General features: G+C 32.7%; 2 protein-coding genes across 2 annotated transcripts; one reads left to right on the top strand and one right to left on the bottom strand.

The window, feature by feature from the left end:
• Positions 1-573: 573 nt before the first annotated feature.
• Positions 574-1,870, bottom strand: LOC143569178 (uncharacterized). The gene is made up of 4 exons (XM_077055150.1): positions 1,834-1,870; positions 1,552-1,733; positions 1,276-1,469; positions 574-1,174 (listed from the first exon to the last, which is right to left on the bottom strand). Exons 1-4 carry the CDS (start codon positions 1,868-1,870, stop codon positions 574-576), a joined length of 1,014 nt encoding a protein of 337 aa, XP_076911265.1.
• Positions 1,871-9,313: 7,443 nt separating this feature from the next.
• On the top strand, positions 9,314-12,811 carry LOC143569160 (putative protein ABIL1). The gene is made up of 7 exons (XM_077055138.1): positions 9,314-9,421; positions 9,632-9,714; positions 10,332-10,485; positions 11,898-11,997; positions 12,108-12,293; positions 12,517-12,581; positions 12,664-12,811. The coding sequence occupies exons 1-7, from the start codon at positions 9,338-9,340 to the stop codon at positions 12,748-12,750; spliced, it is 759 nt and encodes a 252-aa protein (XP_076911253.1). The 5' UTR covers positions 9,314-9,337; the 3' UTR covers positions 12,751-12,811.
• The last annotated feature ends 1,092 nt before the right edge of the window (positions 12,812-13,903 follow it).

Here is a 13,903-nt window from a genome sequence, read left to right as displayed (position 1 = left end):
AATCCCCTCTCTGTTGTTGCGGTAAATCGGAAGAGTCAGTATTAGTCGAACCACTCTATCAAGCAAATAATATGTCTCACGTTTATGAGTTTTCACAAGACTTTGGCATAGATAAGCAAGAGTTGACACGTCACTTAGATTGGGATTCTTTAACATTTCAATATTAAAAAGCTCCAATTGATAACGTAGTTGAATTCTCTCTTGCTCCGTAAAATCAACAGGGATAATAATTCTCAACAACAAGATAAATGTCATCAATATTAATCGCTTTAGGTTGTTTTTTGGAAACTAAAGTAGAACTAAGACTTAGCAACTCAACAGCTTGATCATTGAATATACTATTCAACTCATGTAATTGTTTGTCCAAGGTGGATGTAAATAGATCTACTCGATAAAAATGTTCAAAAGATACCTGATTATCTTTTTTACGAGGCCGATACCGAGTAGAAGTATACAAAGCATCCATCTTCGGCGTGTCAGTTTTATGTTTTCCACAAAAACACTTTACTTGTGTAATTAAAGAATCCCATCCATTGTTTTTGTAATCATTTAGATTCCCTTTTGTTGTTGAAACTAACTCCATGGCATTAAGAATATCTTGGGATTTCTTTTGTAGAGCTTGAGAAAGAATATCAGTTTTACCATTACTTCCTTTACCAAGTGAAGAATAAACACGAACTCAAATGATTTAGTGTGAGAGTAAACTGCATCAGCATTGCTACGATGAGAAGAACTAGCAGACGTGTCATTAATTATTCCCTTGAGAACAACACGGGTACTATGAAACATGTTAAGCAAACTGCAAACGGAACGATAATGGGAACCCCAACGTGTATCACCGGCTCTTCTTAATGTGGTTGCTTGATTTTCCCCTTTACCCGATTTGATTTCACCAAGTTCCAATAATTCTTTAATCTCCACTCCCTTTGCCTTTTGTAACTCATCATGACGCTTACTAGAAGAACAAACTACATTTATTATAGACACTAAGTTATTAAAAAATTGATTTATAGGAATAATTTCCCTTGAAGCAGTAACCAAGGCAAGTTGTAATCTGTGAGCAAAGCAATGAACATAATACGCATAAGGACAATCCTTAATAACAAGTGCCTGTAATCCATTCCATTCCCCTCTCATATTGCTAGCACCATCATATCCTTGGCCACGAATTTTGCTAACATCAAAGTATCAAACTCATACCGCAAAAGTTTTCTCCATAAATTACTTTTCAGAGTTAATGAAAACGTATCCGTAACATGAACCAAATCCAAGAACCTTTCTCGTATAATCCCTTCTACATCAACAAATCTCAAAACTTTGGCCATTTGCTCTTTTTTAGACTCGTCCCTTGACTCATCAATCATAACACAAAAGTATGAATCCCCAACTTCACTACGAATGTGCTTTCGAACTTTATTAGCAATAATACCAAGTATTTCTATTTGAATTTTTCCAGAAGTATACTTGAACTGTAAGGAGTATTCTCTAAAATAACTTTTGCAACTTCATCAATATAAGAGGCTTGAAGTTTTAAGAGTTCAAGAAAATTACCTTATTTTTGGAATTAAAAGTTCCGTCATGTCCTCGAAAACCACAAGCTTGGAATGTCAACCAACGAAGTGTATCAACTGAAGCTTTTAATCGTATACGGTTCTTCAATAATTCCTCTTCACGTTGTTTCTCTATTATATCATCAATGTGTGTTGCTTGGTTCAATAAGTTTTCGTTGAATTCTATGTTGTGAACAATCAATATGCTTCAAGAATGCAAAATTTTTCCCATCAATAACTTTTTTCCAATTGTCAAATCCTTTAACAGTAAATGCATCATGACCATTGCCCACATTTGGTGTATCATCATGACCTCCCATTACTTTTAATATTACGGATACCGCTACGAAAACGACTCGGGTTTTTTTGTTAAATAATGTTTTCGTAATGATTTCATATGTTTATAACTGAGATATATATATGCGCATATATATATATATATATATATATATCATTTACAATCGAATAAAATCACGAAAACATTATTTAATAAAAAAACCCGAGTCGTTTTCATAGCGGTGTCCGTAATATTAAAAGTAATGGGAGGTCAAACGATAAACATAAAAAATGAAGGTAATGTAACTATCTCCAAACTTCAAACCCCCAAAGCAATATCTTCATTTTTGTTATATACTAACTTTTTACTCGGCGCGTTACGCCAGGGCAATAATAAAACCCAAGCGTTGTCGGTCACAAGTGTTGAGGTGGTAATCGATACGAATTCGGTTGGTTCCGGTTACGTGTGTTATTGTACCAGAACTAAAACCAAAATAATAAAAAATAATAAAATTTGAGGTAGACCAATGGGGTGGCGTTAGCCGGTAAAACTCGGGCGTTGGTAAAACCCAATCGTTGTTGATCCCGGGCATTGAGGCAATGAGTTTACGCAAATTCGGTCGGTTTATGTCACATCCGTGACGGTACCAGAACTAACACAAAAAAACAAAATCAGCATTCTGTCGATTTTCGTTACGTTTGTTACGGTACTGGTATTAAAACAAAACGCGTTGAGTCTATTCGAATTCGGTCGGTTTCCATCATGTTCGTTACAATATAGGAACTAAAACAAAACAAAACAAAATTTACATTTGGCCGGTTTTCGTTACGTTTGTTACGGACCGAAACTAAAACCAAAAAGGACCAATACAGTGCCGCAAAGTTGCCCAATTAGAGTCGGTTTTCGTTACGTTTGTTACGAACCGAAACTAAAACAAATTGAAAAGGACCAATACGATGCCGTAAAGTTGCCCAATCGGGACTTTGCGGCACCAAACTTCTTGTTTGTATTATATATATATATATATATATTCAACCTGAACATTTAATAAAGTTGAGAATATGTTGATATTTACATGCAAAATATTGTAAAGAGAATTTTTTTTAAATAAATAAAAAAAAATATATAAGTATGTTGGGTTTTATGTGCAAATAATTGTTAACTAACTTACGAGAAAAGCTAACAGCATGTTGGTTTTTCTATTGCATTCCCAATCCATCCCCTAAAATTATGTAAGGAGAGTTTGTAAATTATAGGGTGGGGTTGTGTGTGTAAATTATAGGATGGAGAGAGAAAATGTAGTGATTTTTTGTAAATTTGGAAAAAATGTAGTGATTTTTTTGTAAATTATAGGGTGAAGAGAGGAAACTGTAATGATAAAGATATAAAATGTATTATTTTATTGAGCAGGAGAGAGAAATGTAACGTTTTTTAGTGTAATTATAAAGATGGGAATGGAGGACGGGCTGAGAATGCTCTTATAAGTTGACAATTTGGGGTTGGTTGTTACCACAAGCACGCAAAAATATTGGTGTTTGCTTTTGAGGGTGTGAAGTTTGGAGATTGTTACATTACCTTTATTTTTTATAACTAGTTTTTAACCCTGCGCGTTGTGTCGGGAAGATCGGTAAAACTCGACGGTGGTAAAACCCAAGTGTTGAGCCTGTAAGTGATGCGAATTCGATCTGTGACGTACGCTATTATACTAGAATTAAAACCAAATATAAAACAAAAAAACTATAAAAATTGAGGTGGACCAATAGGGTGGTGTCGGTCGGTAAAACTCGAGCGTTGGTAAAACCCAACCGTTGTCAATCTCGGGTGTTGAAACGGTGTGCCTACGGGAATTCGATTGGTTTCCGTCACGTTCGTTATAATACCATAACCGAAAAAAATTGACAATTGATCGGTCTCTGTTACATATGTTATAACGATTGAACTAAAAAAAACAAAAACAAAATTTGCGGGTCAGTTCGGTGCCGCCAAGTGGCCTAATAGGGCACTTGCGGCACCAAACTTGTCATTTGTAATAGTATAACAATTAGAGTAAAGTTTTTTTTTCCTTGTGGTTTGGCAGATAATGCGAATTTAGTCCAAAAATGACTCGGTTTTTTTTTATTAAATAGTGTTTTCATGATTTTATTCAATTATAAATGACATATATGTTTTTTTCAAATTGAGCATGTTAAGGGGTTTTTTTTTGTGAAAAAATTAAGAATATGTTAGGTTTTTTACATGTAAAATATTGTTAATATAAAAAAGTTTAAAAAAAACATAAAGTATGCTGGTTTTTATGTGTAAACAATTGTTAACTGACTTATGAGAAAACTTTGTAGTACGTTGGTGGTTTTTTATCATTTTCTAACTTCTATATTATTCAGTGGTTAACTGCTATTAGTCTTATTTTTTGTTTCGTTTTCTGATTAACATGTATATTATTTTTGAAATTTCTTTACCACTTCAACAACCAATATCGCAGTCACCACCACTAGCTAGCGCCTATATATCCTCATGATGTACACTCCAAGAAGATTGCTTTGGAATCATGTTCGGTTTGTCGATTAAATCTTCAGTTTAAGCTATGATAGCATTATGCTATTTGGCGTAACAACCTATGTTGCAGTCATGACGGAGGTTTGAACCTCAAGTAATTTGGTTCATATTGCGAGTTTTTTTAATTACTGTGTTATGACTTTTCAGTTATTGATTTTGGGTGTTATGTTTTTCTTTTCGATTGTGTTTTGAGTAAATTCATGATTTTCAGATGTTTGCGGGTTAGTTTTCTGTGCCACAAACCCGGTGCAACGAACGAGTTACAAAAACTTGTTATTTGGCATTTTTCATCATTTTACTTCATTAACGTCAAACAAACTATTGCACATTAATTATTTTGATTTTGACTATTTGTCATATTTATCTTCAAATTAAATTCACATTACATCTAAATGAATAGAAATATCATTGTACTTTTAGCAAAGTCGTATTTGGTTTTGAAATGCAATGATGTGACTTAGGTGGCTAGGTGCAAAAATAATCAGGCCAATTTGAAAACTAAAACCGTTTTGTATACCGTGATTAGTATTAGAATAATCTTGGCAACAGAAACGGTTTGAACTTGTTAAAACCCACCAGAACTCGTAATAACCAGAATTCAAAACCGACCAAACACGATCCTTTTCAACCTGACCCGCTATGATCAGAACTGGTTTTGACTTTTGTTAACCCAACGCAACCCAAACTACACTAAAACCCGACCTGCTTTGTGCATCTCTAGGGACTAGGCTCTAGCCACTAGCCAGATAGTCCTATACTCCTATGTAGAGGTGCACAAAAAGATCCGAACCCGGAACCGGACCCAAAAAAAAACCCCGGAACCGGTGTTTTTTAAACCCTAACCCGACCCTACCTGTAGGGTATGGATAGGGTATGACTTTCAATGCTGAAACCCGAATCCGAACCCGTACCCGATATAAACCCGATAATACCCGAAACTCGGTTCTAGTTATACCCGAAACCCGGGTTTTTTGCATACCCAAACCGGGTTTTTGCATCCGAACTGGACTTTTTTGCATACCTGATGTTAGTGTTTGTGCACGTGTGTCTGTGTGGCACTTGATAATGGTTGTGTGGCTACCCACAGATCTATAGCCGTTCTCCAACGGATCTTTTTTGAAGCACATATTTGATATAAAAATTTTGTTTAGAGCAACGTCTTTTGATATATCAAACAACAATTTAAAACACATAAAATATATGTTTTTAATATCATTGTTTAGTTATTTATATATGTTTGAATGAACTTTGCAGTTTGTATGCAAAAAAAATGGAGTTATAATAAAAAAAAAAACAAAGTAGGCTCGTTAACTACAGAATGTTGCAGAAAATTGTTTTTTTTTAATACCTAGAAATAGGGTATTAAAATACCCAGAAAATGAGTTTTTTCAATACCTGAAAATAGGGTATTCAAATACCGGGGTATTGAAAACCCGGTTCAATACCCGACCCAGACCCGGTACATAGGGTATGGTTTTTCATGCCAATACCCGAACCCGACCCGGTTATTACTAATACCCGATTTTCCAATACCCGATCATACCCGTACCTAGTTCCATACCCGAACCCGATTTTTTTTTAATACCCGATTTGTGCACCACTACTCCTATGTGTTGATTTGCACTCGGCCTTTTGGGCCGTTAGTTATTAAACTATGGGCTACTAATATTTAATGGGCTTAGTTAGTTAACAAAATAGATGTATTTTAGCCCATATTAGTATTATATCATTTCCTAAAAACAAAAAAAGGTTTTTGAGTATGTAATAGCAAACCCGACAGGGAGCAAAGGTTTACGGATTTCATCCGGTTCCCACGTATCAGAGGGCTACAGTCTCACGGTGGTGAGGAGTCGACATTGGACATAGCCCCGAAAGAGTATGTTTGCACGTGAGATTTTTCATCGTAAAAAAGAATGTAATAGCGAAAAGCATATATGTTCCATATTACATTATTTTATTCATCTTGCAGTGTTAATTTCGTGACCATAACTATAAAATTAAAATTTGGATATTTAGCTAATAGTTATAATTAGATAAAAAAAAAAGATACGATGATTTGAATATTTTCAATGTTTAATAATCCAACCATGCTGCTAAATCAATAATCCCAATGGTTTACCGGTTCAATTGGTTGGTCGAGTCTTAACAACATACCGACTTATGACCAATAAAAGGAAGAGAAGTATCATTGGTTCATAACTGAAACGAAAACAGACAATGCTAAGTTTTACCGGTCCAAATTATTATCTTATAAGGTTTTTTTTTTTCAACAAAAGTATAGAATTAACTAAGCTCTTTTTGACCATTAAAAATAAGTGTTGATGTGCATATAAATTGACATTTTATAAAAATTCAATGGAGTCTTAAGTACTTAAACAGCCCCCACGTGCCAACACTAATAATTTCATATTCACTCTACCTTGGCCTATAGGCTTACATGGTTGCATTACCATTTTATTAAAATAAACTTAAATACCAAGAAAAACATTTTGTCTCTTTTTTATCGTCGTTGGGTTAAATATTTAAACCTAACTATTAAAGCGAATTTTGGACGGAAACGTCAAGGGAGACTCAAATTGTATGAAACTTTTCATAAACAAGGGGAGCCGAGCTCAAATTTTCAATTGAAAACGGATAAATTGACACTATGAATAAAAACTTTCGCCCAAAAATAAGTTAATTTACACTACTGTGTAAGAAAACAGGGGGCCGGACTACCCATGGCCTTCACTATGCTTCGTTCATGCTATGTAGGCTTTCATATATATATTTACCGGCATGTACCAACGATATTCAGACACCGACGATAAATATGCTAAGAATGTTAAATGGGTCAGTATGAGACGAGTTATTTGTCAATAACAGACTCACAATCTCATATCATGTCCCATACATGTCAAGTTCGCAGGTATACCTCCTTATAATCCTGTGTTTAAAAATTACCCATTTAAATGCTCGTTACCTGAACCCCGATAATGTAAACACAAAAAACTGATTTGAAATACTAAATAATCAACCATATTACAATAACTTTTAACAGTTTTAACTTTCAAGTATCGTTCCAAACCCGTGAATTTTTAAAATTAATCACATACATAATGGCATACCAAAATACCTGTCTCTAATCACCTTATTAAAATGTATTCCACTTTTATTAAAAAAGAAATGTTTTTAAAAGAGATATATACTAAATAGTAGAATTACATGTGATTTGTGGGACCTATACTCCTGTGATCCAATCACATGATACTAATATTAAGAGCACTTTTCATCTATCAGGCTCTACATTATGGTACGGCTTTAAAACTCTTTTACGTTATCGTCACAGAGGTGAACCACTCAGCTGACATGAGTCAGCTATCATCCTTATGTAAGAAACAAGGTATCGAAGCTTCTTTTATAACATCCCGCTGTCGTTTAAAGCTTCTTTAACGCCCCATTATATATATATGTGTGTGTATGAGTGGAGGAGGGCCCACTCCCTTTGGACGCCCCTTTCTTAACGCCCCTTGACGGTGTTCAAGCCCAAAGACTCCCAACCTCGCCACCAATTCCGCCCATAGCAAACGACCTTAGTAGTCATTTATTATTCATTTTTAAGTGCTTTAAATTCGTGTACTTATAACTTTACTTTCACTTATTTAATACATTTATTAAAATAAAATAAAAACATTCTCTATAGGAAACAACTCATATGAGTTATATCCTTTAAAGCAAATGAATATTATCTTCTATAATTCATTATAAATATATTATGAAATATATTTATTTATAAAAAAAAAGTTCAAAAGCAGAAAAGTGTCACGAGAGTGTACTGGCCAAAATATTGTCTTCTTGTTAGATGTTAATTATTGTGTGCCAACAACACACCCTTATTTGGTCTCTTGAGAATGAAATGGTTTGCTATTACTACTATTAAAATGATTTACATAATACAATGATTATGGATAATAGAAAGTGTTAAAATGAGAATTACCAGATGTATTTTGTTTTTTTGTAAAATACACTATATTTGATTATTTTCTACTGTATTTTGATTTATGGAAGTTATATTGTAGTTTTTTAAAAGATAATTAAGGTTGTAAAGTTTTTTAAAGACAATTTTGTTTCTCTAAAAAGGTTAATGTAAAATGATAATCTGTCATTCTCAAATGTATTAAAATATAGTATAGATAAGCAATGTATTTACTAGATCGATAGATCTTTTCTGGAAACATATGATGAATAGATTTACTCAATGGTGAATATTGCGGGTGTGAAAAAAATCAAAAACCAAACTATATCCATAATAAAAAAATAAAAAATAAAAAGAAAAGCGAACTCAATTGTGAGTTTTCATTCGATTAGGCATTTGAGAATTCGGATTGGTTTGGTTATCGGCTAGAGATACAAAACATCAAATCAAAACAAAACGATCTAAACTAACTGAATAACTGAAATCCAAACTAATGGACCCCTAAATATATTATCAAAACCCGATCGACAATCAAACACGAATTAAATGACTAACTCTCGTTTATATTAGTCAGAAAATATAACTCAAAAAATTGACTATAATCTCTCAAACCCTAACTCGGTTTGACTCTTGATGAACCCTAATTCGGTTAAATCTCACATGTATCAAGATGAACCCTAACTCGGTTGCATCTCATATTCTCTATAAAACCATGACTCGGTTTATATAGACTAACTTATCTTGCCAGCTAAGACATCACCAATTATAGTTACAAAACAATTAAGAAACATAACCAGCTATGTCATACTTGTCAATATCGGTCCCTCAAGTTCATCGACTTGTGACTTGAGTCCGAAATTACTTCCATCATATTATTGTTACTAGTGAATCATATATTAAATTTAATTATTTTTATTTGAACCCATACATTACATATTATATGAAGAGACAAAGACATGTGTAGAAGACATTAAGACAGTTGTGAAAACTACAAGCAAGACAATGGAAGAGGATTCACATTCATCTCAAATTGAACAACAACAAACCCAACCACAAAACCACTCAAAATTCAGCAAATCTCTCCAAGTAAGCCTACTTCATTTCACCTTCTAATGTTTTCAATATGTTTCATGAACCAAGAAGGTGTTCCGGCAAGCGCGTTTCACGTCTACTTCAAAAAATAATAATTTGTTGTAAGAAACCAGATAGGACGATACATCAATACAAACTGACCCATAAAAAAAACTATCTTTTTATTGAGTGTTTGATGACTTTTTGATCTTTGTGATGTGTTAGGAATTGAAGGATTTATGTTCACAGCTTCATGCAGCAGCAGGATACTCTGAATCAAGTTTTTTAAATTCTAATAATAAGCATTTGTAAGTCTTTATTTATTTATTTATTATTTTATAACAAGTTTTTGATATATTTATACGATAGTATCTATGTCACATATAAGCTATCATTATCGTAGTATCTACTTATATTCTTAAATGTACTTTAAAAAAAATAATATTTGAAAAATATGAATAGTAAAAATCTAGTAGGCTAGGTACTTTTAAAAAAACAATTTTACAAGTCCGTTGAGTTCATTTGAACTGCCTCCATTTGAACCTGTCGGTTACCTATAACTAGCGAACTAGGTGTCCGGACTAAATTTATTTTTCTTTCCATTGAAAAGACGTCATATTTTTCTTATATTAGTCTACGTACATATTTTGTTGACACTACAAATACACACTAAAAATGTAGTTTCGTATTAAGTTATATAAAACATATACTAATTTTTACGTCAGTCCAACCAGTGGAATGATAAGACGGTCGATATAATAACTGGTCAGGTTAGTTGTTTGTTTCTTTTACATTTCTTTTTTGATAGAAGAAAAAGACCATACTACCCTTTGGTACAACACTTACTTCATGATGTACAACATACAAAGCATAAATAATAATAATAATAATAATAATAATAATAATAATAAAAGTTTACATGTAGAGTTGTGGAGAGCACCAAGGAGTATGTGTGCAGGGCAGTGGTTGCAGTTGTGGATCATCTTGGAAGTGTTTCAGCCAATCTTGACCACCATATTTCTGAAGCAGAATTAGACACAATCTCTCAATCTGAAGTCAGAATTAATCTTTTAAAACAGGTGTGCTGTTATTTTGACTTTTTTTAGTCAACAATTGTTATAAAATATTAAAGTAACTAACCATTTTTTTTATTCTTAACCCAAACACTTTTCCACTTTCAACCCAGGTCTACTTTTCACATTTTACAAATTTTTCGTTTAACGTTTCGGTCTAAATTTTGCGAGTTAGCACGCTGCATGTGTGTAGTTCAACATTTTTACGTTTATTTTCACCGTTTAATGGCTCCGTCGCAACGCACGGGTCTAAGTTGACCTAGTTATTGTTTTCTATGTTTTACGTTCTGGTCTAATTTTTTGCGCGTTAACACACTGCAACGGGCGTGTGTGGTTAAATGTTTTTACATGTACTTTTCGTTTGTTTTAAAAGTCCTATCGGAAAGCATGGGTCCAACACCCCATTCCACACGTGTTCGATCAAACTTGTCCCTTCAACATATGTGTTTGACAAAACGTTTCAAAGTTATTTTTTTATGGTTTTACGCTTCTGTCACAACGCATGGCGCTTAATACTAGTTTTGTTAGAAATAGCAAATTTAATAATATTTTGACACACCAATATTTAGAAAAAGGTTTTTGGACTATTTACGTATACTAATAAACAAAAATAATAATGATGATGTGTCCTAACCACATTCATTCTAAACTTTAATTTACCTCGTATTTTTCAATCTTCATTCTCCTTAATCCATGCGATCATTGGATCATGTGTTTAATTGGTATGACCTATTAGCTGTAACTCATATAAAAAAAATGTATTTGATGTAATTTAAATCAAAATAACTTTTACAAACACGTTACATCTAATTTTACTATTAGATATAGAAAGTTTGACCATGATTTAAAAAAAACATAAACTATTGAATATTTATAATAAGTTTAAAATCAAACAGTGTATTATTATATTAGTGACTATGTTTATAATAGATATTTAATTATGTGCGTATTTTAAATTTCGTTGAATAAATAGTTAAATACAATACTTATAATCTTACAATTTGTAAAACACAATTTTAACTTACATCCATGTTGATTATAAAAAAACATCTTTAATATGTTTAATATCAATAATTGATTTTATGCCATCTTAAAACATTATTTAAATATTAAGAAAATGTAAATTTAAATATATACCATTTGAAGTGTGTGTGAAATATTAAAATTAATCTATAAATTTAAAGAAAATCCATAAATTACGTATGATTAAATACCTAAATTTCGGTTATTTGACAAATCTCGTGTAATACACGGGTTCAAAAGCTAGTATAAAAATACACACATAGCATTTGACTTCATTTACTATTGTGGCCAAGTAACAAACATAATTTATTTTCCTTTTTAAAAAGTGATATTTTCTTAAAAATTAATTAGTAAAAATAGTCAATTAAATGATAATATTCCTTTTTATTCAACAGAAGCTTTGTATCTCTCAAGAATATTCCGACAAGCTTGCCCTAGCAAAACTAACATGGAGACCAGACATCCCACGATACAATTCTCGTTATTTAAAACCTCGTAAGATCTTTGTCTTTATTACTTTGGCTACATTTTTATATCTATATATCACATATGTTACTATGTTATAGGTTTTTATTTGTAAACATGTTTTTTTCTTTTTCAACTAGCCGTCTCAGATGCTTTTATTCAAAAATCGAGTAGCGAGATTGTTGCAGACACCGAAAATAATACGCACGGGTTTAAAATTGACGAGGAGGTTCCGCTTTTCTTTTACACTTGTATATACAAGTCGTCACCTCAATATGGTGAGTATGATAACGATGACAAGGCAGCCGTTTCCTTGTCGCTTTCAGGTAGGAATCTAATATCTGAATAATAAATATTTTAGCAGTGACGAATTCAAGAATTTTTATTACTGATGTCTTTGTTTGAAAATGTTTGGTGAACTGGTATTATAATATTACTTAATTATCCGGTAACTAACATGGAAAACAAGCATATGATGCTATATAACGCATAATTTCTTTTACGGGTGTTTCTTGACACTAATGTTTACAACTTGATATATGATTATAGCTTTGCCAGTCCGCGATAACTTGTCAAACCAGCCCAAACCTCTACCCCCATCGTTCCAGTTACAGGTAACGTGCATTCCTATAATCAGCCAAAACCCTATATTCCTTATTTTCACAACTTGTTGATTGTTGGTCGAAATTTTCACAGGAGAAGCGAACGAATAAACGTGGTGCATTCTCTAGGAGGTCATTGACAAGTAGCGAGATCTTATCGATCATTAGAAGGAGAAAATGATGTTGGAGTCGTTTGTTATGTGAGATTTAATATCAGCGTGGATTGAATATTCGCTTTGTTTTCTTTTCTTTTTTTTAACTAAATGCGGGTTATAATAAATTTGCTAAGTTTATATTGTTAATAAATTATATTTTCGTCTTTATATTGTCTAAAAATATTATACATCATACTATTATATTTTTCATTATTATTATATTATATTTACTCATTGAGCCCTACGACGAGAAATATGTTTATATAAAATTCAATAATCTTTTTTTTATCAACAAAGAAGTAAAGGAATAAAGAAATTATTTAGCAACATTTTCCAATACCGACTGAAAGTCCATTGTGTCAAGAAGAAGGATAGCTACACTGATTCACTATACTCTAAACACATTCTTGGTACAATATTGCGGATCTCACAGAGATTTTTTTTCATTAATTTACATTTATTGATCCAATCTTTTATGGAATCAATCCTCTTATGTACAAGGATATATGAAGCTTAGCATGTCTGCAAGCACATGAGAACATTCTTTCGCAGATGTCATTACCAATATTCGATGTCTACTAGGTCATTGATAGCATTACTATACCTTCCCTATTCATTACGGGTTGGTTATTCGTCAGCACTGGTTTGCTTACAATGTGTTTTGAAGCCCTCAACCAAAAGAGTATTTCAAAGAGAACCTACATGGAATTCCAATAATCACCGGTCATTTTGATTCGTTGGAACAACTCGATGAATTGAGTAGATATTTTTAGGAGACCCCAATGACCATAGATGAAACCTATCCACAACGCGATGGTTAACTGTTTACGATCTAGAAAGGCTTAATTACATTCAAAGATGATATATACATATACAATTTACGCTTAATTCACTGTATATGAACTTAACGCAAGTTAACAAATTAAAATGTATAATGGGCCAAAATGAATCATAACATTAATACTAGCCGAACCAAATGGGACCGAGTGAATCTGTTGTGCCGGGATACACTTGGTAATAGCTTAAGTTCTTAATAGCACCATAGTTACGGAACTTAAGGGCTAAAACTTTCAATTATCTATTATTAACAACAAAATGGCTTGTAGCCCAATGGTATGTAAGTGTTAAGTAAGATGGTGTCCCACATGAACGACAATCGCTCAAGTCCCACATATTGTA

This window comes from Bidens hawaiensis, unplaced genomic scaffold (assembly GCF_021521415.1).
Source record: "Bidens hawaiensis isolate Kalapana, Puna unplaced genomic scaffold, B.hawaiensis_p1.1 tig00024419_1, whole genome shotgun sequence".
Lineage (NCBI taxonomy): Eukaryota > Viridiplantae > Streptophyta > Magnoliopsida > Asterales > Asteraceae > Bidens > Bidens hawaiensis.
This window is presented reverse-complemented; position numbering and strand designations above follow the sequence as displayed.

What these genes read in the sequence shown, in the direction of transcription:
- LOC143569178 (XM_077055150.1), bottom strand. Translation starts at nt 1,870, where the DNA reads ATGGGAGGTCATGATGATACACCAAATGTGGGCAATG. An exon ending in TACACCAAATGTGGGCAATG is followed by an intron (nt 1,734 to 1,833) that starts GTCATGATGCAT and finishes TTCACAACATAG; the next exon opens with AATTCAACGAAAACTTATTG. An exon ending in GAAGGGATTATACGAGAAAG is followed by an intron (nt 1,175 to 1,275) that starts GTTCTTGGATTT and finishes CTTTGATGTTAG; the next exon opens with CAAAATTCGTGGCCAAGGAT.
- LOC143569160 (XM_077055138.1), top strand. Translation starts at nt 9,338, where the DNA reads ATGGAAGAGGATTCACATTCATCTCAAATTGAACAACAACAAACCCAA. An exon ending in GAATTAATCTTTTAAAACAG is followed by an intron (nt 10,486 to 11,897) that starts GTGTGCTGTTAT and finishes TTTATTCAACAG; the next exon opens with AAGCTTTGTATCTCTCAAGA. An exon ending in CCCCATCGTTCCAGTTACAG is followed by an intron (nt 12,582 to 12,663) that starts GTAACGTGCATT and finishes AAATTTTCACAG; the next exon opens with GAGAAGCGAACGAATAAACG.